Source organism: Benincasa hispida, chromosome 4 (assembly GCF_009727055.1).
Source record: "Benincasa hispida cultivar B227 chromosome 4, ASM972705v1, whole genome shotgun sequence".
NCBI lineage: Eukaryota > Viridiplantae > Streptophyta > Magnoliopsida > Cucurbitales > Cucurbitaceae > Benincasa > Benincasa hispida.
Window position 1 is genome coordinate 43,253,854 of NC_052352.1, and position 24,711 is coordinate 43,278,564.

The 24,711-nt window shown below is 34.0% G+C and overlaps 2 protein-coding genes and 1 long non-coding RNA gene across 5 annotated transcripts; 2 read left to right on the plus strand and 1 right to left on the minus strand.

The window, feature by feature from the left end:
• The first annotated feature begins 1,351 nt into the window (after positions 1-1,351).
• Positions 1,352-3,930, plus strand: LOC120076484 (transcription factor VIP1-like). The gene is made up of 4 exons (XM_039030328.1): positions 1,352-2,245; positions 2,421-2,553; positions 3,234-3,318; positions 3,457-3,930. The coding sequence occupies exons 1-4, from the start codon at positions 1,650-1,652 to the stop codon at positions 3,693-3,695; spliced, it is 1,053 nt and encodes a 350-aa protein (XP_038886256.1). The 5' UTR covers positions 1,352-1,649; the 3' UTR covers positions 3,696-3,930.
• Positions 3,931-4,087: 157 nt separating this feature from the next.
• On the minus strand, positions 4,088-9,619 carry LOC120076482 (serine decarboxylase). Of its 3 annotated transcripts, none has more exons than XM_039030325.1 (7): positions 9,464-9,619; positions 8,978-9,339; positions 8,630-8,861; positions 8,341-8,534; positions 8,114-8,250; positions 8,002-8,007; positions 4,088-4,845 (listed from the first exon to the last, which is right to left on the minus strand). In XM_039030325.1, exons 2-7 carry the CDS (start codon positions 9,303-9,305, stop codon positions 4,276-4,278), a joined length of 1,467 nt encoding a protein of 488 aa, XP_038886253.1. In that variant the 5' UTR covers positions 9,306-9,339; positions 9,464-9,619; the 3' UTR covers positions 4,088-4,275. The 3 variants fall into 3 exon arrangements, with proteins under 3 accessions (XP_038886253.1, XP_038886254.1, XP_038886255.1); XM_039030326.1 differs by having other exon boundaries at positions 8,978-9,345; positions 9,464-9,606; XM_039030327.1 differs by lacking the exons at positions 8,002-8,007; positions 9,464-9,619 and having other exon boundaries at positions 8,978-9,439.
• Positions 9,620-14,458: 4,839 nt separating this feature from the next.
• Positions 14,459-17,621, plus strand: LOC120076718. Its single transcript, XR_005481627.1, has 6 exons — positions 14,459-14,587; positions 15,208-15,277; positions 15,361-16,191; positions 16,458-16,832; positions 16,897-17,034; positions 17,350-17,621. It is a non-coding gene; the product is annotated as an uncharacterized LOC120076718 (long non-coding RNA).
• The last annotated feature ends 7,090 nt before the right edge of the window (positions 17,622-24,711 follow it).

Consider the following 24,711-nt stretch of genomic DNA (forward strand, 5'->3'; position numbering starts at 1 on the left):
ATTCAAATTTAGTCTTGATGGTTAGAAGAAACTCTCTTAAATAATCTTTATAGTAGGGAAGAATTTTATCAAATTATCGAGACTATTTATGAATTTTTTTCAAATCATAAGAATTAAATTTTAACTTTTAAAATCTTAGGGACCAAATGCGTAATTCAACTTAAACTTTTTTTTTTTATGAATTTGAAAAATAGAGCACCTACGAATGGATGTCATATTTAGATGTTATTTGATTAAATTACAAATTTGGTCATATGATTAAAAGAAATTAATAATTTAGTCTCTTTAGTTTGAAAAATTAGAATTTAATTCTTATGATTTAATAAAACCTCATGAATAGTCCTTAAAGTTTAATAAACTCCTCACTAATAGTTTTTGTTATAGACGGGATTCGAAATATCGATGTCTTAGTTTTATGAAAATACCGATGGAAATATCGATATCGATGAAAATTTCGAGAAAATTTATGAAAATGGATGGAAATTGTTATAATTAATTAATGCAACTTTAATTGTGGCTTAATTAGACTATAATTGATCTTTTTTTTTTAGCACAATTACTATAAAGTAAGACAATATTTAGACGTCTATTGTAAATGTTGATGTGAGAGCATAATGTTTTAAAAAAATGAAAAATAATTACAAAATAATATAAAGTTTAAGAATATTTTTAGGTGAGATGATGTGAAAATTATAAAAGTTATGAATGGTTAAAGAAAAAACTTACGTCGATTCAATTTTGAAATGAAATGATACGAAAATAAAAAAAAGTTTAAATAAGGTCAAAAATAAATATGTTACTTTTTGTGGTTTTTCCAAACTCAATTTCTTTGTAAATGAAAGTTTTTTGGTCGAAAATAAAGCTAAAAGTTGAGAAAAGTTTGAAATTTGAAAAAGTAATATATAAAAAATACTTAATCTTCTATAAAAAATAACATTGACTTGTGAAACTATAGAATTCTATATAATCAAAACCATACAATTGAAAAACTTAATTGAGCTAATATAGTTAATTAAAAAAATCGAAATTTTCTTAAAATCTCGAAATTTCGTCGAAATGGATGAATTGTAATATTCTTGAAATATTCTCGAAATTTCGAAATTTTCGTTGAAATTTGGGGAAATGAAATTTTCTCTAATCAAAATTACGAGGTAATCGAAATGATGGAAATTTTAGATGGTTATAGAGACTATTTAGAAAAATTCGAGACTATTTAGAAAAATAGAGGCTAAATTATATTTTTCTCAAAATTAGAAGGATTAAATTTATAATTTATAATTTTACTATCTTCCTGAAGAAAGGATAAAAGGGTCAAGATCTCAAGATCCTCCAAAGCTTTATCTGATAATGGGGTTTTGCAATTTGGATGTGCTTTTTTGAGTGATTATTGAAAACTTTTCTTCTTTTTCTTTTTCTTTTCTGTTTTTTTTTTTTTTTTTCAACTGAAATAACTTCCTCCAAATTATACTATGAAAGGAAAATCATGCCCAATTCTTTCCCTTAATAGTGTTTCTGACCCTTCATTTTAGTAAATTACAATCTCACCCCAATAATCTCACTATAATAACTTCATCTTCTTCTTCACCATGTCTGAACCTTGAACTTACTCGACCGCTTTCCCTCTCCTCTGTAATTGAACTTCACTTCCAATGATGGATTTGAACTTTACCGCCCGGAAGCCGCCGCATGTGGCGGCGAAGATGGACATAGAACAGATGCCAGAGGCTCCACACCGTGGGTATCACCACCGCCGTTCCCACTCCGATACCTCCTTCCGCTTCGCTAATTTCGACGATCTTCTCCTCTTCGACCCTCCAGACATCGATTCATCGTCTGCTCTTCCTTCTCCCTCGCCGTCACCTTCCCCGACGCCGACGGGGGCTCGTATGGCCGTCGATTCCTTCAATTCCAAGTCCCCTGAAGACGCCTCTGCCACAAAACCTAGGGCTGGAAACGGTAACTCCGCTTCCTTATTCAATTCTCACTACCGGAGCTTGTCGATGGATTCCGACTTCTTCGAGGGCTTGGGGATGGCCGGAGATGGAAGTGATGGTGAAGTACTTGCCGGGAGAGTGACGGCGGGGGAGAAGAAGATGGGTCGTCATAGGCATAGCAATTCCATGGATGGGTCTTTGACTTCCTCGTTTGAAGCTGATTCCACTGTGGTAATTGACTGCTCCAAGAAGGCCATGGCGCCTGATAAACTCGCTGAGCTTGCTTTGATGGACCCTAAAAGAGCTAAAAGGTTGTTGATTCATTACCTCATGTTCTGCTTCGAATTTTCTCATGAATTATTGGGTTTATGTCTCTTTCTGCTTTGAATTTTCGTTGTACCTTGAATGTTCTCAAATTCCCTGCAATTAATCAAGAGTTAAGTATGATTGAGTGATAATGGGTTTGGGATTTATCTTCCATTGTAGGATTCTGGCGAATAGACAATCTGCTGCACGATCCAAGGAGAGGAAAATACGTTACACGAATGAACTAGAGAAGAAGGTGCAGATGCTTCAGTCAGAAGCCACCTCCCTTTCTGCTCAGGTCACAGTGCTACAGGTATGTCTTCCTATTCTTTTTGTAGCTTATGGGGAAAGATAATGAACAGGACTGAACTTGACAAAACATGAATCTTTTATCTATGCTTACTTTACAAGTCCTATGGGTGGGCTGTAGCTATCAAGTGGACTTGTTATGTTGATGAAAGAACTGGTGACTTTTGACTTTTCAAATTTTGTTTTTTCACTTTCAAGACCTGTTGTAGAGATAATCAGGCTTTTGTGAGTCTTCTTAATGAATTAGAAAAGATGGATAAGTGTTCTTTGTTTTTGTTATGAGTGGGTGAGAGTATTTGAACTTTTAGGGGCCACTAAGTGGGGTTAGTAAGTTTGTATTGGGTATAGAGTTGTAAGATGGATTATTTTAAAAATTATGAAAAGTCAATTAAGAGAGAAGGATGAAGTGACTTGATAAATGTGCAAACTTCAATGTTTATTGTTGAAGTTGAGTTTTCTTTTCTTTTTTTTTTTTTCTTGAGTACAATGGTTAGGTGGGGGATTTGAACCCCAAATCTCTAGAGACGGAGGTCATGCCAATACCATTGAGCCAAGCTTACTTTGGCTACTATTGAAGTTGAGTTGTTTATATCAACTAAACAAGTTGATGTGCCAAACAGCTCCTAGTGTGGTCTTGATGAATTAGATAAGATACCGCTGGCTTAGTAATCTACTTTGGTGCAGAGAGATACCGCTGGCTTGACTACAGAGAACAGAGAACTCAAGCTAAGGTTGCAGGCCATGGAGCAGCAAGCCCATCTGAGGGATGGTATGAGTGGCTCGTCATTCATAATCTTACTATATACCTCATAGAAAAATGCTCAATTTTTTGCTTTCATCTTTCTTGAGGGCTTCATTCACAATGCAAGTTGAGATGTTAACTATTCAAATGTTTGGTGGCTTACAGCTTTGAATGAGACACTGAGGGAGGAAGTGCAGCGGCTTAAGATAGCTGCTGCCCAACTGCCTGTTGCAAATGGCAACTCATTCAACATTGGGGGAGGGCTACCTCCTCAATTCCCTCCTCTCCAAACATCATTGCTTCAATTTGGCAACTGCCAGAATCATCAACAGCCACAGCTGCTTCACATGTCTCAGCCTGATGCTCGAGGAGGGTCTTCGCCATCCCAGCTTCCTGGAGTATAACCACCTGCTGTGGTAACATCTTTAGATAATCCATTGCGTAGTGAGGATTGATATTTTGATTTGGGAAGCTAAGGAATTATAGCCTGTGTCTTCTACGTTTGGATTTGTACGAGTATACTTGTAAAAAAACAAACATGTGTACAAAAAAGCTGTATTATTTCTTTGATGATTGAGGATTGTATTGTAATAACACTCACAGCAAATAATAGTGCTCACTTCTTTGTGAAGAATCAAATCATACTTGTATATCCTTGGATGTGGCGAAAAGTTTAGCCCTTGCTTGATCTCCCGTCACAAACAGTTGCTCATCATTTAATTATCAAATGTTCAATAATATTTGGTTCTGTATCTTTTTCTAGTGGCAAAAAAAATGATGATGAGAGAAGAATTCGTAAACATATTACTACTAGAGCCATTCATTAAAATCCTCAATATTCGAGAGAGGAATTCGTGAATACACGCCTATAGTGATTTATTAATATACTCAAAACACGACTATGATAACACCAAAATTCAAGTGAATCTAGAGTTTCACTACCAAACAAGCAATACAACCGAATACAACTTCCATAAAAGCATATCAACGCCTGTGCAACTTACAAGCACAGCTCCCACTTCCCAACTCTGCTGCGACACAAGGAGGTTGAACGTTTTCATCTTCGTACCAAGTTGAGCGTTTCTCAACCAATTCGGCTAGGAAATCGTCCAGTTTCTCTTGGCTAACATTGGGCATTACTACAACATGGGCAATATTTCCTTCGCAAGCTAGCTGCCACCTTCGGATAAATTCTTCGTCTCGGGGTCGTTCAAACACAACTGTACTGCTGAGTTCATTCAGCATCGCACTAATTCCGGCATCAAGAAGCCGGTCTTTCAGGTAGTGTGCATTTCTGAGACACTTCTGGACTTCCTTTTGAAAACCTTTATAGCCTTTTCTGTTGAGGGTGTACCAAAGGAAGATAGGGGCATGGCCATTCCGACTTCCCATGATCGTGGCATCTCTTGAAGCTAGATACTCAACATTGCTGGAGAGGGCATTTATATGCTCCAACCTTGTAAGCTGAACACCACAGGGCATTGGGCATCCAACGAACTTGTGGCCAGAAACACTCACACTTCCGATGGGCTTCTTAAACGAGACCTTTGGTGCCTGCTCAAAAACAAAACTAGTGAGAGCCGAGATAGAATACTGAAATTCAGACTGAAAATTACAAGCAATAAAATAATACAGTTCTATTCTATATTTGTTTTCATTTCAGGTGATACATAATGCTGAAGGGGAATATAAAACCGAAAGGTCAGCAAAAGTATCTTTTAAACCATTAAGATGTATCAAAATGATTCTGTCATTCACTAATGAAATGCCACATATCAACTTCTCATCTCACAGTTCACTTGATTCATGGGGTGAGCATGTCAGGTCCTGAAAATATCCCACAGACAATCCCAAACAATTAAAAATGACTAGAAGCCTAACAGCAGATGGATAGATTGTTTAATCAATGGTTACCCCATTCTTGGACTAAACAATTATATTCATGCATGAATTTATCTCAATATTCAATCATCTAGCAGTTAGGTTGTATAGGCATTCTTAAATTAGCCTATGCAATCGCTAGGCCTTCCATTTGATTTTCCTACAATAGGTAAAAGAAGTCAACTAACAAGAAGAGAAAGCATCTGTTGGCAGGAAAGAGTTAAGAGTAGGATAAGAGAGTGGCAGTTGGATATGTGACCACTTGATGGCGGGAAAAAGGAGAGGAGTAGTGGCTTGGCAGACCAAAGTAAAGCACAGCTAGTACATTCAAAAGGGTTAAAAAGAGATACAGACCAAAGTACATCGAGAGGCCTGACATTCTATATAAGCTAAGAAATATACCATAATTACTCCATAAACTGCTGACACAATACCCATGGTTCTAATGGGCTCACGGCCTCTTAACAGTTTACAGAAAAGACTGCTCCCTGTTCATCCTCTTCTTCAAGCATGCGTAAAGTGAATGGGAGGCCTAAAGTTTCCATCAATACTGCCACCCAAACTTTCAAGTTTCACCTTACCCTCGAGGTGGAAAGGTCACATACTGATAGTAAAGTTAGATCAAGTAAAAAATCTCTAACGGAGCCTCTTTTGGTTGTTGTCAAATCCAATGAATCAGAACCCCCAAGCCTCGTGTGCAGGGTTCTGAGGATAATGGGTGAACCTCTCAAACAGTAGTTTGTATTAGGGGCAGTTCCCACTTAGGAATCAATTCCACTTACAATGGGAGGCCTAAGGTTCCTATCGCCGCTGTCACTTTAACTTTCACCTTCCCTCAAGGTAGAAGGTCAGAAATGGATAGTTATGAAGTCATTTCTTTTTCTTTTTTTTTCATAGTAAGAGCTAGACGGTCAAACCTCTGATGTGGCCTCTTTTGGTTGTTGCCAAATCCATTGAATCAGAACCTCCTATCAGGCCTGCTAATACTCATATCTATATTAGGAAAAAGAGATGGGCCAGCTAATTAATAGTATGATTGTTCAATTTTGGGATGTTTGGAGTAAGCATCCTTTTAATGCTCTCTCAGTGGCTGCTGTTTTTGTTCGTGAAATCGTGCATTTACATGGCTGTCCGTGTAGTATGGTTTCAGATCAAGATAAAATTTTCACTAGCTTGTTTTAGGAGGAACTTATGTGGTTGTTAGGGACAAAATTACAGCGTAGTACGGCCTATCATCCCCAAACCGACAGCCAAACAGAGGTGGTAAATAGAGGAGTTGAAACATATTTTCGTTGCTTTACCCTGGATGCACCAAAACAATGGTCCAAGTGGTCATGAGCGGAATTTAGTTACAACACCGCTTACCATGCGTCGACACATGTAACCCCTTTTGAAGTTGTTTATGGCCTGCCTCTCCCCCCTCTATTGCCTTATGAAAAGGGGACTAGTATGGTGCATGAAATCGATGGCTTATGATAAGACCAGGATGCCATGCTTAAGGCCTCCTTACTTAAAGCACAGCAGAGGATGACCAAGCTAGCTAATGCCAAACGGTGGGATGTGTAATATGATTTAAATGACTAGGTCTATTTGAAGCTACGATCATATCGTCAATCTTCCTTGAGTAGGCACACCCATCCAAAGCTTGCCCCGCGCTTTATAGGGCCTTTTCAGATTTGGACTCACGTTGGACCAGTAGCTTATCGCCTTGTGCTGCCGACCAATTCTGGTATTCGTCCCATGTTTCATGTTTCCGTTCGATGAAAGGTTGTGGGTCCAAAGTTGTCGGTATTTCCCATCCCTTCATCGTTGGCAGCTGATCTCTCTATGGCCATTACACCATTGGCGGTCTTGGGCCTTTGCAAGTCTCCAATTGAAGACAGTGTGTTGGAGGATTTAATCCAGTGGGAGAATAACCTACCCAAAGATGCAACTTGGGAGCAAGTCGACATCATTAAGTCTCAGTTTCCAAACTTCCACCTTGAGGACAAGGTGGATCTTTGGAGACGGGTAATGATAGAGCCCGGGGGGTAAAGGTGTATACACATAGGTGTAAGAAAGGAAGGAATACGTGAGAGAGTTTGTTATAGAGGTTGCCCGGTAATATTGTTAGTTCGGGAGGGCCTGAGATATTGAGAATTTATGGTTATATACTGTTGAGGGGAGAGAAAGGAGTCATCTTTTTGGCAATTATCTTGTAATAGGTCTCTTTGAGAGATGAGGGAGAGATTGGGAAGCTCTAGAATTCTTCCCCCATTGTTGGTAAATAAGATTGAGGCTTAAGCCCTACCAATTTGGTCCTATAATAGGTTCACGTGTCCCTATAGGGGTATGTGACCAAGTCTACTTTAAATCATCTGTTAGGTCTTATTTTGTTGGATTGGAGGTTGTTTTTGTCGGTTGTCTCCTTTTTTGTATGTATGTCCTAGTATTATTTCATTTTTCTCAATGAAAGTTTGATTTGGGTGTAAAGGTAAGATAACCTTGATAGGACAGGAGGACAGCTATCAACCAAGAATTAAGGTAAGGAAAGTAGCAGCTGCACAAGCAGCCACCCTTACCGAGATAGATAGAAGGCAGCAGGAAAACCCCCCCAAGAAAAGGAGCAGTAACTTGGTGTGGAAGAAAATAGATATTTCTATATAGCCAAAAGAAGGATGAGGGTGGTTGTGGGAATTCTAACTAGCATTTAGAGCTTAGCTCAATGAAAATACTCCATGGCTATCAAACCAGAACCCAAATTGTATGGCAATCAAGTTCCTTCGAGTCAGTACACAGTGTCACAGTCTACATGAATTTCTATCTTGATGCAATTAAACTTGAGCATACCATCAACTGCCACACATATATGTACGCATTGTAAGTTGTAAGCAGAGAAAAGAACTACAAAGCTAGAAACATGCCCCAGTGAAAATTATCAGTGGGCAAGGAAGTGACTTACACGTTTGACAAAAGGCATCATAAGTCCAAACAATGCCCCATCACAATGGATGTAGAACCGATTTTTTGAAAACCCACATTCGGTAAGTGTTTGTATCACGAGATCAAGATCATCGACAGCTCCCTTCACCGTGGTTCCTGCAACAAGAATCCACTCAATTCTCACCAATAAAACGAATATATTCCCCTGTTTTTAGTCGAAAACATGAAGCAAGAGACGAGAATTACCAATATTAACATTGAGTATAGCTGGTTTGTCTTTGTTAGCAAGCAACTTGACCCTAAGGTCAACACAATCGATCTCACCAGATACAAGAGTGTCAACCTTCACACAGTCCATTCTATACATTCTAGCGGCTTTGAAAACGGAATAATGAGATTCCCGAGAAGCATACAGAATCCCATCCGGCAAAACTTCTCTCCTACAAGAACCAATGCCTAAAGTTTCACTACCGCTAAAAAAAAGAGCATGAATTAACACCATACGAAACAGAAAATCAAACTCAACGAAACTAACCCAACGAGAATCCCATGAAGATTGCCTTCCGTACCACAATTTGTAATGTATCCCCAATACTCATTTTTTTCAATCTCCCAAAGGCGAGCAAACCAATCCAACACCCCAACCTCAAACTGCCTCGAGTGCACACCGTAATTACTTTCAATGAACGGATCGCCTAGATTGTTAATAGAAAAATGCTGCAACTGCCCTAAAGCACCGTAATCGAAGTCCAAATTATAAGGGTACCCTAAAACACAAACAGAGTAACATCCAAATCCAAATCAGAACAACGAAAATTTCAATTTCCTAAACGAAAACAAGAACACAGGTTTATCAAAAAAATTTAAAAAAAAAACTAAAGACCTAAATGATATTTAGTCCTCTCGAGGAGATTCTTTCTATAGCGAGCCAAGACGCTAGCCATGTAAGCTTCCTTATCGCCTGTAGACTCGTCATTAGCGTCAGGCTCGGTGATGGATAAGCAAGTGGTATGAACATTTCTACCAAGTACAATCTCCCTCTTCCCTTTCTGATTCGAGTCTCCATGTTGTTGTCCATTGAGATCCACGCCGTTGTTGTTCTCCGCCAACGAAGGCAGAGGTTCAGAAAACACAACATTTGTATCAAAATTTCCGATCAAAACCTCAGCCCCACCATTGATTTCACCCATCCCCATCGCGCTACCAACCATATCTCACTATTTTCTTCCAACAAATCCTGTATATCTGTCTCTTTTCATAATCACAAAAACCAATAAAATCTTACACTCCAAACAGATTACAAAAAAGTGGAAAGTAATAACAGAGACAGATCGAGAGAGAGAGAGAGAGAGAGAAATGAAGAACAAACCCGACTGGTTAGGCTCCGTATTCGCGCTAGAATGGTGTGCTATGCTGTGCCCTTTGCCTACAAAGACACACTTGGAATGGAATCTGAAATTCACGAGTGATGCCTTTATATAGCGGCCATAATCTTGATATTGGCATTGCCTCAGTTTTTTATATATATTATATAAAGAGAATAAAATTGAGAGACTCAAATCCTCGAATTTATATAAGATGTCATTATTTACGGTTATTATGATTATGATTATTATTTTATTTTCTTGAAATGGTTTGTTATTTTAGTTTTCTTATTCACCAACCATCTTCCCATATTCCCATTTAACTATAATTATAAATATCTAAATCAAATCAAGAACAAAATCTAAAACTAATCTAAAAATCAAATCGTCTTGTAAGTTGTACATTGTCTTGATGATAAGATGTTCAAATTGGTACTTTGTTTAACTAACAATAGTGAATAGCCATAATTGGTTATAGTAAATGTTAATGTAAGGTTGTATATCATAAAGTATTAGTAAATGTTAATGTAAAGTTCTATATAATAAAGTCTTCAAAGAATATGGCTTATTATCTATTGTTTTTCAGTAATTAACCTAAATTGACCCTTTAAAATTACATATATTAAAATAGAACTATTATTAGATTGAAGATAATCAAATAGAAAGTTATGATAAGTAAGAATTTCAAATGAGAAAGAAAACTACATTAATAATAATAAAGAATTTAATGGTCTTTTTCAATTGTAAAGGAACACATCTGACTAGCAATGAATTCTCTAATAATATATAAGTTAATAATACATTACAGTAAAAAGAATATATTTTTCTCATAGTAGATAGGTAAGAATATATAGAGTTTAAATAACCAAGAATAATAGTCTTGTCCAGCATAAAAGGTCATTCAACTAGTCAGTTTGATAAATATTTGATTTTTTATTTTTAAAAAATAAGCTTATCAATATTACTCTCATTTATAGATTGATTTGTTGATTCATATTCTATCTATATCTTTAAAAATCAAGTCAAGTTTTAAAAAAATTACTTGTTTTTTTTTTTAATTTGGCCAATAACTTAAAGGGTTTTTTTTTTTTATAAAAAAAATGAAATTCATAATTAAAATATTTAAGAAAAATAAGTATAAATTTAAAAAAAAAAACAACAACAACAAATCAAAAACAAGATCATTATCCTTACAAGGTTTTGGTAATATACAAATTAATGTAGTTAAGTGGAGAATTATATTATTTGTTGAACACAAATCAAGATTTTTTTTTCTTTCCTTTTTTTGAGTTGATACAAAAGGTTAGAAGAATTAATTAATAAAGAAAATTAGGAAGAAAAAAAAAAAAAGGACTGGCTGGCAGGGCATACACTTGTGTATAAGTGGGTCCCAGCAAAGAAGTAATTGAATATTCTTATGGAAAATGAAAAGATAGCCGACAAGACCGTATCACGTGACTACGCTTTGGAATCTCCTAACTGGCCACGTCATCTTTTAACTTTACATTTATACCCCCTGTTTCTTAATCAATACCCCTCCATCTTACCTTACCAATTTTATGTCACGTTTATCAAATTATAAAGAAAGTTGGTGTAATTGAAATGAAATTTAATTGATAGATTAATTGTAATGGGTCTGAATTACAAATGTAACAGAATTATTTTTTATCGCATTTATTTGAATTTATGAATTTTGTCACATTTACTGTTAATGTTATTGTTAACATTATCTTTCTAGGAGTCAAACGATTAAAATTGTTACTGAATCACAATGACGGTGACGACAACATTAAAATTGTTAAAATTCATAATATTTCATCTGGAAGAGTAACCAAGTAACGGTCATGATACGACGTAATTTTCAAATGCAAATGGATTGAGCATGCTTTGCTTGTCAATCAATTTGCGTTTTTTTATTACAGATTTGAAAGTAGGCCCAAGTGTCAGTACAAATACATATTACAAGCAAACAATACCAATGGGACTCATTATTCACATTATCATTGATTTATTATCTTTTGAATGGGGTAAACGTGATCTTAGTTCTATACTTTCAAATATTCCAACATAACAAATCAGTTATTCATTTATAATTTGCAGATGTAGAGACCACCAAAGTAATACATGTATAAGTTGAATATCAAATTTGAAAAATTGGATTGGACACCATCGTCCACGATCCCACAAAAGTAGTACTTGTAATGGAGGAAAGTGCACTTAGTGAAGTTAGCAAAACAATATTATGGTTTGGGTGAAAATGAGAGATCCAAATGTATCAAGATGTTGCACAAAAGCCATTACTTTACATTAGCTACCTACTAATAGGAGTGGTTGGTATTAACATTCATATATTAGGATGGATGGACAATAGTCGTTGGGTTCAGATTCTCTCACGTTTACAAGATTAGGTATTTTCTCACATTTTTTATGAAACTATTCATATAACAATCTTAAGATAATTTTACTCAATCCAGTGTATGAGTTTCTTGAGTAGTTGCCTCTCAGGATAGAACATATTAACTTTCTTATGAAAGCAACACATCGTCTACAAGATCCAACAAACTATATTTTGTGGAAATAAATCAAACCTGAACCAATTTAGTTAAAGGGAGAAATGTTTTTATGAGAGAAAAGCAATGGTGAAAAAGTTCTTTTTTGCAATTTGAAGAAGAGACATATTCATAAACTATTTGTGATCATTCGAATAGTCATATTTCTTTTTCAAGTTGATTAGTTACGAAATGTTTATTTATGAAACAATATAACTCTACACAAATGGTAACCACCCTTTATTCCAAACATTTGAGTTTTATTTAAAAAATTAAAAAAAAAAAAAAAAAACAACCCTAGAAATATGTTATAATATTTCTTAGTATTGATGTAGAACCCCCAATGAACTATAAAAGAGATTACACTCCATGAGTATGAGATGACCATCTTATTAGTGGAAAAAGCTGGGAGAAATGTGGAGAAAAAGGTCATAATGTTTGGAAATAATACCAATATGTTTTCAAAATTTAAAGAAAAACAAAGATAAAAGATGTGTTTGGATTAATTTTTCGAGTGTTTAATTTTAAAAATAAATCATTTTAGGAAAAATATTAAATGTTTGATAATTCACTCAAAATAGTTTTTTAAACACATTCAAGATTCATTTTAAATTCTTTTTTATTAAAAGAGTTTAAATAAAAATGAATTTTTTTGAAAAATACATTATACTCTAATTAATAACCCTAGAGTTAGATTTATAAATATAAAGAACTAAATTTGTTAATGGGTTGTTTTTAAATATAGAAAAATGAATTAAAATATAACAAAATTTTAGAACTATTAATGATAGATGCTGATAGACATTGATAGACACATAGACTTCTATCAGTAGTGTCTATCAGTGACATTGATATAAGTCTATCAATGTGTATCAACATCTATCATTAATAGTTCTAAAATTTTGCTATAACTTATAAATATTTTCAACAGTTTTACTATTTGAAATAATTTTTGTTTGTCAAAATAAACATATATAACTTTGCGATAACTAATATGTATTATTATCTTAATTTTAAAAAATTTAAAATAAAATCAATTACAAAATGAAAGAATCAAAATGGTAATTTAACTCGTTTCTCTATTATTATTGATTTTGTGGGAGGATAGAATTTGATTTGGTGGGGAATGGGGATAGAGTTGAGAGAGGAAAAATAAAATAAAATATCTCGATATTTCTTTCTTTTTCGGGGGAGTGGGGCCCTGGGGGCCGATAGGAAATGAATTTTTTATTTTCTGGTCCAACCTAATCCCAAGATTTTCTCTTTTTTTTTTTTTTTTTTTTTTTTTTTTTAAAAAAAAAAGAATTATTTTGGTTTTTATTTACATTTTTTTTATTGGATTTGTGTCTTTATTCGTGTATACTTTATAAAAAGTATTATGTTTACTTTTTTTTTTCTTCTTTTCTTGTTTATTTAAACCATAAAATAATGCCCACAAAAATATGCTCAACTAAAATTTTAGCTAATATAGAAATAAGTATAAAAGGAGAATTTTCTTTCCTTATGGGGAACTTTAGTTTTTTTTTATTGGAGATTCCATAATAAAGCTAAAAAGACAATTAAAAAAAAAAAAAATCACATTGGGTGTGTTTTTTTTATTATTATTAAATTTCCACGAGGTTGAAAGATGATAGGTTACCTGTAATAATAAATTTAAGATTGTTATTATAAAAAACACTAGAATCAAACTAGAATCAAAGCATATATATATACTGGTTTTTTTTAAAGAAAAAACAAATTTTCATAAATATCTTTTTATAAAACATTAGTGTATTGTTAAATTATTTTACATATTTAGATACATTTAAATATATCATCTAGGTCCTACTTAATGTATGAAATTTATATATACTTATGAACGTAATTTAATCCATGGGTCAACAAAAATCATTTCATTTAACTTGAAATAGTGTTTGAGCGACCTTCCATGTGCTCGAATATGATAATGGAATGATTTAGTGATAATCAATGTTTTATTAATGAATTTTAAATTTTTTTTAATGACTTAAATTGAGTTTTTTAAAATCATTAAATTTAAAATTTCCAGTGTTCCATTTAAATGTAGGAACTATTCATGATACTAATATCATCATACATCCTCAAAATTAGTGAATATTGGATAAGGAAAAAAAAAAATCTCGATTAGTGGAAAAAGTCTTAGATGTGGACAATATCATCATCTTTTTTTTTTTTTTTTCCTGAATTTGAGAGGTACAACGACGTACAACGAGAATATGGACATGGAGATAATATAATATAATAAGGAAAAGTTGCATGAGTATTTATTTTATAATAAATATTAGAGTTTATGTATAAAAATAAAAGTATTTGCAAATATAGATTTTTTTATATTAAAAATTTAGCCTAAAAAAAAGAAAAGACTACAATGGACATGGACCCATATTAAAGATTTGGCCACCTCATTTCGACCCTTCATCTTCATCCGGAAAACACGTAAAACACTTCCAACCTTTCGAGCTCCAGTGCGTCTCCTTCCGATTTCGCTCATTTCGCTTGACAGTGCGTGGCCTCATTGATTTCGCTCTTCTTCCCCATCGATTTCGCTCCAAACTTCAAAAGGTACGTTGTTCTTCTTCGTTTCTTCATTTCTTCTTTTTCCTTTGTTCATCTCTTCATCACTGATAACAAGAAATCGAAAACGTAGGGCTTAGTTCTTCTTCAATTGACAGTTTATATAACAAGATAAATAGTTATTTCAAATTAGAGCTACATGTATTCTCTATTGACAATTTTAGATGTTTCATTTTATTATGTATTTTGGTCATAGTGTAGTCATCACGGTGTAGTTATTTATCGTTGTGATTTGCTGATGTTTCTGCTAATTTAGTTATTTATTGTTGTTTAACTGAAGTTATCACTGATGCTTTAACTGAAGTTATTTATTATTGAAGTTATCACTAATGCTTTAACTGAGGTTATTGTTGTTTAACTGAAGTTATCATTGAAGTTATTTATTGTTGTTTAACTGAAGATTTTTTGTTAGGCAAAATGTTGACAGTTCATTGATAGTTTGTTAATGGATTTGTCTATTAACAAACTATCACTGATGGATGCTATCATTGATGCTAATTTAGTTCCCTGTATTGTGATTTGATGATTGTTTATTCATAGGAAAAGTATCTATCACTATTATTGTTATTAATGATATGAACGTAATGGTTCCACATGTTTGTTTTTAGGATAAATGGAGAAAGAAATAGAAAAACATTGGAAGCATCAACATCTGGAAAAAAACACAAGAAGATCAAGGTCACAATTTAATGATATTTTATAAAATTATATAGATTTGTGGTTGCTTTTTTCTTACATTTATGTTATTGTTATATATACAGGAAAATGTATTAATTGTTCCAGAAAGTGAATGGACAAATCTATTAAAAGTCAGCTCCTCCATAAATTTAGATGTTTTATCTAACATAGAAAAATTAGACAAGCCATCACTCCAACTATTTAGAGAAGGTCCTTTTGGGCACTTCTTAGATATGAAAATGAAAAGGATGCCCAACCAACTCATATCACACCTTATTAGAAGGCAATGTACAATTACCAAACAAAATATATTGGCCTTTAATTTAGAAGGACATAAATTTGGCCTCAAGGATTTTTGTTTAGTAACAGGTTTAAATTATGATGATTACCCTATAGATGGTATCTATAGTGAACAGGAATCAATGGACAACACAATTAGAAACTTCTTTTTCAAGATAAATAAAAAAATTATAATAAGAGAGCTCCAACCTACTTTTAATTTGTTAGGTTCTGATGCCAACATATCCATTGATGTAAAGGTCAAACTTGCACACTTGTATTTTCTAGAAAGCTTCCTAATTCCTACACAAGGACATAACAAAGTAAGTTGGAAGCATCTAAAAATGTTGGATGACGAAGAAAGGTTTAGATCTTATCCATGGGGAAGGGTTTCCTTTGAACTAACTATAGAGTTTTTTAAGAAGGCTTTCATCAATAAGGCATCTTCCATTTTCCTCCAAGGATTTCCACTAGCTTTGGTATATTGGGCTTTTGAAATTATACCAAGATTATCCAACCCCACTATTGGATTTGCACGAAGAATAAAAAGCGATGGACCTAGACTTACTCAATGGGAGTCTCAAGAACCTAATGATTGGCAATACATCAACAACAATATTTTCAAAGCCACTGGTGTAAGTCTTTTATCACTGTTATTTCCTTTATTTATATATATTATTAGCATGCTATCAAATGATAGAAACTATAACTGATGTTTCAGCTTTTATGACATAGAATATACCACTATCAGTGATAGCTTCTATCAGTCATTTGGAACTATTGTGATATCTTCTATCATTGATAGCATGTTATTGTAGATATAAGCAATCAGTGATAGCTTGAAATCAATGATTGTTTCTATAAATTACCTGTATCACTAACATCTTTATTAAACTTTCAGTTTACTGTTGCTTCATTTGTTCCAACTGAACAAGAATTGCAATCCAACTATTATGCCTATTTTGTGGAGCTGGCAACCAGGGAGATGGATATTGAAAAAGAAAAAGAAGGAAAACAAATGTAAACCGAGAGAAGAATTGTATCATTACAAGAGGCAATTGAAGAATTAAAAAGAGGACAAGAAGATATTAAGAAGGACATCAATGAAAAGCACAAGGAGATTCTTGATATATTGGGCCACATAAAAGAAGCTATCAGTGATAAACTTCCACAAAAAGATGAAGGTGGTGAAAAGCAATCTCAAGAATCTCTTGAGAAGAACAAAGTGCCATCATCTAGTTTGGAGCTTTTAGATGCATGTTTGGAAGTTCTAGAGGTAAAACTTGTAATTTTCTTTTTCTGTAAAGAAGTACAATAACAAAAATGATTTATGCATGCAGGTTGAAGTTGACACTGCTAAGGACAAGGAGGCTCAAGATGATCAAGAGAATGACCAGCAAGAACAAATGCATGATGATCCTGAAGATGAAGAGAAAGATCAAGAAGAAAAAGATGAAGAAGATATGACGGAAAAGAATGTAAGTATTGATTGATTGATGATCTTAATTATAACGCTAGCATGCTATCAGTGATATCTGAAATCAGTTTGTTGATAACCAACTATCAGTGATAACACACTATCATTGATAGCATTATTGATAGTTTATTATCGGTGATAACATACTGTCAGTGATATCTGAAATCATTGATAACCAACTATCAGTGATAACACTCTATCATTGATAGTTTTTTTTTTTTTTATCAGTGATAGTATAAATAATAGGAAGCTTTATTTACTTGACTGATACTGATAACACATTGATGTCATGTTATATTTGATTCCATGATTTCAGGTGATTGAAATGACTCTTAAAGATAGTCTAAAAAAATATAGACCAAAGGTTGTCATTGAAAATATAGAGGACAACAAGAGACCAAAAACACAAGCAAAACCAACCAAGAAAATTTTGGAGAACGCAAAGAAACAAAAGAAAGACAAAAAGAAGGTCTCTCCAAATGTGTCTCCAAGAAAAGCTACAAGGCAGTCTCCAAAGTGGAATGACGATGCTTCAAGCTTTGATCTCAAAATATCACAACTTTGATTGACAATAGTTAGACTTGTTTATTGAAAATAGACTTCTGTTTGACAATAGTTTGGAAATTATTTTGACAATATACAGTGATTGTTATAATTTTGGAAATTACATTGTTATTTTACAAGATCAATGATGATTATATTGAATCAATATGAATCCTTCATAAATGTGATTGATATAGTTGCAACTTTCAATTTATTTTAGAGGATGTTTGGTTGGAGGGAAAAGAGGGCAATCGTATAGTATAAATGTGACTGATTCATAAATGTGATTGATATAGTTACAACTTTATATAGTATTTTGTTACTAGCAAGATCCTCTAGAGCGATACCAGCGAGACCCTCAATCAATGATAGAAGCTATCATTGATAGATCATATAATAAGTCAGAACAGATCCCCACAAGCGAAATTAGCGAGATCCTCTAGAGCGACACTAACGAGACCCTCAATCAGTGATAGAAGCTATAATTGATGGATCATATAATAATTCGGAACAGATCCCCACAAGCGAAACTAGCGAGATCCTCTAGAGCGACGCCAACGAGACCCTCAATCAGTGATAGAAGCTATCATTGATGGATCATATAATAAGTCAGAACAGATCCCCACAAGCGAAACTAGCGAGATCCTCTAGAGCAAGATCCTCTAAAGAGACACCAGCGAGACCCTCAATCAGTGATAAAAGCTATCATTGATGGATCATATAATAAGTCAGAACAGATCCCCACAAGCGAAACTAGCGAGATCCTCTAAAGCGACACCTATCTGACACATAGACTCCTCTCTCTCTTTTTTTTTTTTTTCGTTTTAGATGCCAAGGTAGTTCCTCTAAAAGAAAATGAAGAAGAAGAGAAGTGAGAGGAGAGAGAAAGTCAAAAGAATAAGAGAAGGGAAGAGAGAAAATGGTTGAGGGGAGAGAATAAAAAATCACCATGTCTGACATATCATCTTATTTTAACCTTAAACTAATCTCAAATTGAACTAATCTTAAGCGACATTAGTTCCATTATTTTCATGTTATCACTGATGGAGGATATCAGTGATAGAAGTTATCATTGATAGATCATAAAATAAGTCAGAACAGATCCCCACAAGCGACACCAGCAATACTCTTTAGAGGATATACTACCTTAAGGTTTAAACCCCACAAGCGACATTAGTTCCATTATTTTCATGTTATCAGTGATGGAGGATATCAGTGATAGAAGCTATCATTGATGGATCATATAATAAGTCAGAACAAATCCCCACAAGCGAAACTAGTGAGATTCTCTAGAGCGACACCAGCAATACCCTCTAGAGGATATACTCCCTTAAGGTTTGATCCCCACAAACGACATTAGTTCCATTATTTTCATGTTATCAGTGATGGAAGATATCAGTGATAGACTCCAATCAGTGATAGAAGCTATCATTGATAGATCATATAACCATATATCTTTCTATTTAGTGTTTCAAGTTTGGCGTGTTTGATAGAAGTTTTTTATTAGAATACAATTTTGGTGGCTCTATTTTGATATTTGCTTTATTTGAGACCATAGACTGTTAAATATTCTATTTGAGTTTCTGTACAAACTCAAAATGGTCCCCACATTTAAACATTCTATTTTCATATTTGCTTTATTTTATTAGTGTTTCATCTTGTCCTTTCTCCTCTATCTCATTTTTTTTCGTTTTAGATGCCAAGGCAGTTCCTCTAAAAGAAAATGAAGAAGAAGAGAAATTAGAGGAGAGAGAAAGTCAAAAGAATAAAAGATGAAGGATATCAGTGATAGACTCCAATCAGTGATAGAAGCTATCATTGATAGATCATATAATAAGTCAGAACAGATCCCCACAAGCGAAACTAGCGAGATCCTCTAGAGCGACACTGGCGAGATCCTCTAGAGGATATCCTCCCTTAAGGTTTGATCCCCACAAGCGACACCAGAGATACCCTCTAGAGCGACACCAGCGATACCCTCGAGAGTGACACCAACGATACCCTCGAGAGCTACACCAGCAAGACCCTCTAGAGGGTATCCTCTCTTAACGTTTGATACCCACAAGCGATACCAGCGATACCCTCGAGAGCGACACCAAGCTTTTCCTATGAAATTTTTAGCGATACTCACCTCAATTATCAGTAATGCTAATATGGTATCATTGGTGTCGCTTACCAATGCTAATATGGTATCGCTGGTGTCGCTAGTGTGCACAAGCTACACAGCTTCTATCACTGATAGTATGCTATCAGTAATGCTATACGATGTGTAACATTTGGTTGGCGATTCTATCAGTGATAGAATCTATCATTGATGGATCTTCTACAAAAATGCTTATATATTATCAATGATAGAATATTTTAACTTCATTGTATTAATTGCTGACAGAAGCTATTATAGATAGTAACAAGGTCTGTTCCACTAATAAGACATTAGTAACAAGGCCTGTTCCACTAACAAGACATTAGTAACAAGGTCTCTAATATATTTATGACAAACATCAGTTACAAATTGGGGAAAAACATCGGCTGTCTCACTATCATTGATAAATTGATGACAAACATCCATTACAAAACAAGCTTCTTCATTACAAACATCAATTAAAAATCAAGTTTCTTCATTAAGCAACTGGTGGAAATTTGCATGTCCTACAATTATGGCCACGACGATGACATCGACTGCACTTCGAGCTCCTTTTCTTTTCACCAGTTGATAATATTCTTTGTTTATGTGGTCGTCTAGTCGGACATTTAACTATTGGAGGTAATACATTCACATCAACATCAACAGATCTCCAATCAGAATGATTTCCAATAGGATAAACTGATCCTTTATAGGTTAGATAACAATGTACTGCAAAAATAGTAGTCTGACACATAAGTGTATATATCTAAATTTAGCCCACGAATAACAACACAAGCATGAGCACATGGAATCTCCACCAAATCCTAAACACGACAACTACATGATTTATATGCCAAATTTACCAAAAAGTGATTGTCCCCATCAACTACTTTATATTCTTCATTGTTAATAGGATCAACCTGAAAAATAAATCAGTCAACGAAATGTAATCAACTAGGTGAACTAATGGAATGTCAATGAAAACTAAAACATAAACGAAATTGTAAGTGATACTATCCCTACCTGATTAAATATTTTCAAGCTATCAGTGAAAACAAAAAATATCAGTGAAAATAAAAACTATCAGTGATAGCTTCTATCATTGATAACATGTTATTAATGATATTTTCTAATAGTTAAGGTGTTTGTACCTTGAAGCTTCTTGATTGATTGTATTGCTCTCGCAACTCAGATTCTGTCCAACTAGTCAAAACAGTCTTCATGGATAATGCTGATTGGCCTTTTTCATAAAAACAATTTTGAAGTATTTCTCTAATATATTCAAGTAATGATGCAACGGGGAACTCCCTAGGCTCTATCAGAATATTATTCAAGTATTCTAAAATATTAGTAGTCATCATATTATACCTTCTTCTCCTAAAATGTGCACGTGCCCACTTTTCAAAACCAACTTTACTGAGATATTCCCGAATTGTAGGATATATCAATTCCATCCATTTCATATAAAACTCAAACTTATCAATTGTATAAGATTTTGCACAACTATAATATATGTCATCAATTAAAGAATCCTTATAAATCAACTTCATATTTTGCAAAAGGAGTCGTAGACAAACACAATACTTAACATTTGGAAAAACATTCATAACACCTTTTGGAAGCTAAAATGTCGATCAGAAATAATGACCAATCCTTCTCGTTCACCAAAACTTTTCTTTAAATTCTCAAAAACCATCTCTAGGATGCATCATTTTCAGAGAATAATACTAAAAGCAAGAGGAAAAATTTGATTGTTACTGTAAAAAGAGTCCTGGCATATTTATATTTCAAGAACGTCCCATCAACTGATATATTAGGCCTACAATGCTTCCAACCCTTAATTGATGCTCTAATAGCCATATAACAATACTTAAAATGCCCATTTATATCAGCTTCATAGGCAGTAAATGTACCTAAAAGAAGAAAATAAACAGTTAAGCCACAAAAGGTATATAATTGATTGATTATGCCTACCACCAATAGCTTTTATCACTGGTTGCAGTCTATCACCAATAGCTTCCATTATTTTCATGTTATCAGTGATGAATATCAGTGATAGAATCCAGTCAGTGATAGAAGCTATCATTGATAGATCATATAATAAGTCAGAAACAAGAAACCTGGATTCTTTTCTTCTAACTTCATCAAAAACTTTGGAATCAAAGCATATGATTCACGTGCATCGCCTTTCAAAGACTTCATTATTTTCTCTTTTTCCTTCCATGCTTTTTAATAGCTAATAGTTACACCAAATTCATTACGGACTTTATTCACAATATCACTAGGAGTTGAGGTCTAAAATCATTTCTCAAACATTTAGCTATTAAGGACGAAGAAGCTTGCCTATTACAAGTTTGAATACTTTTTATAGAACAATCATGAATATCAATAAACTTCCTAAGCATCCACAAAATACTCCGCTTGTAACGGGATGCCCTTACATACCACTGACAATCATCTTGAACACATCGAAACACAATTGCTCTTGAATTTGACGTTATAGTCTTAAATTCAAAATTCTTCTTAACCACTACAAGTAAAAACAATTTGATAAAATCTCTTTACTAGCAAACAAATCTTTTTCTTTCAAATCACGAGCAATATGTATATCCATAATCACTTGGAAATCACCATCATCAATCATAGGTTTAGAAGAAGGAACAGTAGACAAATAATTCTCAGCTCCACTAGAAACAACATTAGAAGACACTTCCAAACATGAACTACTAGCATAAGCAACCAAAGGATGTTGTGTATTATGTTCCTTAACTAAAGCAAAAAACCAAGCTATATCCTTATCTTCACGAAATTGAACTACATTTTGAACCTCATTCATAACAAAATCTAATAAAACTGAAAGTTCTATAGAAGAAGTAGACACATCCAAACAAATCTCCTTAACTATTAAACCCATAAAATCTTCAAAAGCCATTATATCATCTACTAAAACTCCAGTAGATTTGTAATTCACATAACAGTGTTTTTTCATTCCATATTCCACTATGAAAAACAACTATTGGAATAACCATGTTTTAAAATTTCTACAAAAGTAAAAAAAAAAAAAAAAACTATTGAATAATAATATCAATAGGTTCTAATAGCTATCAAAAGCAAATATAAATCAGTGAAATGACCGAAATCGAGAAAAACGAACTCACGAATCGGAATCATTTTTTTGCGATTTCAAAAACCAAATATCAAAAGCAATTTCGATTTTGCACAACTATTGTACTATGTTTTACATTCTATCAATGAAATCAAAATAAAAAATGACCGAACGCTAAAATAAAAACGAATGCTATTAAACACATTCTAGGCATGTCTAACGCTAAATGACCGAACGCTAAAAGAAAAGAAAAACGAAATTGAAATCGAAAATATTGAAAAAACAAGAACGAACGCTAAAAGAAAAGAAAACTAAAATCGAAAAAGGAAAAACGAATTCACGAATCGGAATTGATCGAAGTATCACGGAGCTTCGGAGCTTTACGAATGGGATTTCATGGATATTTCACCGTGACGAACGAGAAAGAAAAGGAAAGAATCGAACGTGAAAGAATAGGAAAGAATTGGTGACGAATGTGGTGAAAGAAAAGGAAAGAAACGCAGGTGACAACGTGAAAGAAAAGAAAAGGAAAGAGAGGGTAAATTTGGAATTTTGAAAAAAAGGAAAGGTTGACTGGTCAATCTTTGCTATAATAGCAATTTTTAAAAATGTGGTATATATAGTCACATTTTTTTCCTTTTTGTATTATTCAATGCTATGTTATGATAGGAAAAAGATTGAACCAAACTATTGTAGTTATTGACAACATTTTTGTATATAATGTTGCTCTTGATATTATATTTAAAAATGAGTATTATGAATCATATTCTGTTGAAGAATGTTGACATAGAAAAGATTGGTTTTAGTGGAAAGAAACAAATGGTGACATATGTTTTGTTTTATCTCCTTCGATTTGGGATATGCATGTTGTGTTGTCTTCATATAATATCGTTGGAAGATTTTTACTAGAAAACAAACCACATGTTCCATTAATGTGCTAAGTCATTTATCTTAGTCATACACATTCTTGACTAACCTCATGAATTGCAAGAATTTCAGCATGATTTGAGGAAGTAGCCTATGAAACTCGGATTTCAATTCCCCTACTTAAGCAGATAATTAAGAAAATTAACTAAGCATAAGGTAAATCCTATGTTAATTGGGGGGAAATTCTAAGTGTTTGAATTGATGGTACTTAAGTCGTTTTTGAGATGAGCCTTAACTAATGGAATTGGGCTAAGTATGAAGTCAACAAGGAACCATGCGTTTAATATTAGGGAATATTACCAGATGGGATGGCAACCAAGCGCAGAGATAATGAGGTTTGGACGCATTTGGCCGAAACATTGGCAAGAGGTGCTGCCAAGAGTTGCTCATGCATTGAGGTTGTGTGAGCGAGAGAAGCTTGAGCGCAAGGCGCTGGGCAGATGATCGTATAGCTATGTACGGGCGCTGAGTCATGCTACTAGAGGATCATGTAGCTGTAGATGGTGTTAAACGATGTGAAATGATGCGCTAGACGAAAGAGTTACACGATAGGCGATAAGAACAATACGATCAACATAGATGCTAGAGATGAGCATGGAAGCTAAACGATAGTGCTAGACGATAGCGTTGGACATTAGTGTTAAATGATGAGTGGGCGCTAGACGATAAGCTTAGACGATAGACGATGCATGAGCGCTGAGCGGTAAACTGCATGATAGCACTACATGATAAGCGTGAGCATTACACGATAGGCAAAATGCTAAATGATGGGCGTTGCGTGATTGACGCAGACGTTGGGCGATGATGCTACATGATAAACGGACGCATTAGACGATAGGCGTCAGTGCTACATGATGAAGCTAAACGATAGGCGCAAGAGCTATGCGATAAGTGATGCACTGAACGATGAGCATCAACGAGATCGTTGAGAGTGAGAGTTTACTAAACGATTGAGCTACACGATGGGGCATAAGTGC

Excerpts from the sequence above, each read along its gene's own strand:
- LOC120076484 (XM_039030328.1), top strand. The coding sequence starts at position 1,650 with ATGATGGATTTGAACTTTACCGCCCGGAAGCCGCCGCATGTGGCGGCG. Across the intron at positions 2,246-2,420 it reads GACCCTAAAAGAGCTAAAAG|GATTCTGGCGAATAGACAAT; the intron begins GTTGTTGATTCA and ends CTTCCATTGTAG. Across the intron at positions 2,554-3,233 it reads CTCAGGTCACAGTGCTACAG|AGAGATACCGCTGGCTTGAC; the intron begins GTATGTCTTCCT and ends ACTTTGGTGCAG.
- LOC120076482 (XM_039030325.1), bottom strand. The coding sequence starts at position 9,305 with ATGGTTGGTAGCGCGATGGGGATGGGTGAAATCAATGGTGGGGCTGAG. Across the intron at positions 8,862-8,977 it reads GAGGACTAAATATCATTTAG|GGTACCCTTATAATTTGGAC; the intron begins GTCTTTAGTTTT and ends TTTGTGTTTTAG. Across the intron at positions 8,535-8,629 it reads CTTCATGGGATTCTCGTTGG|GAGAGAAGTTTTGCCGGATG; the intron begins GTTAGTTTCGTT and ends TGGTTCTTGTAG.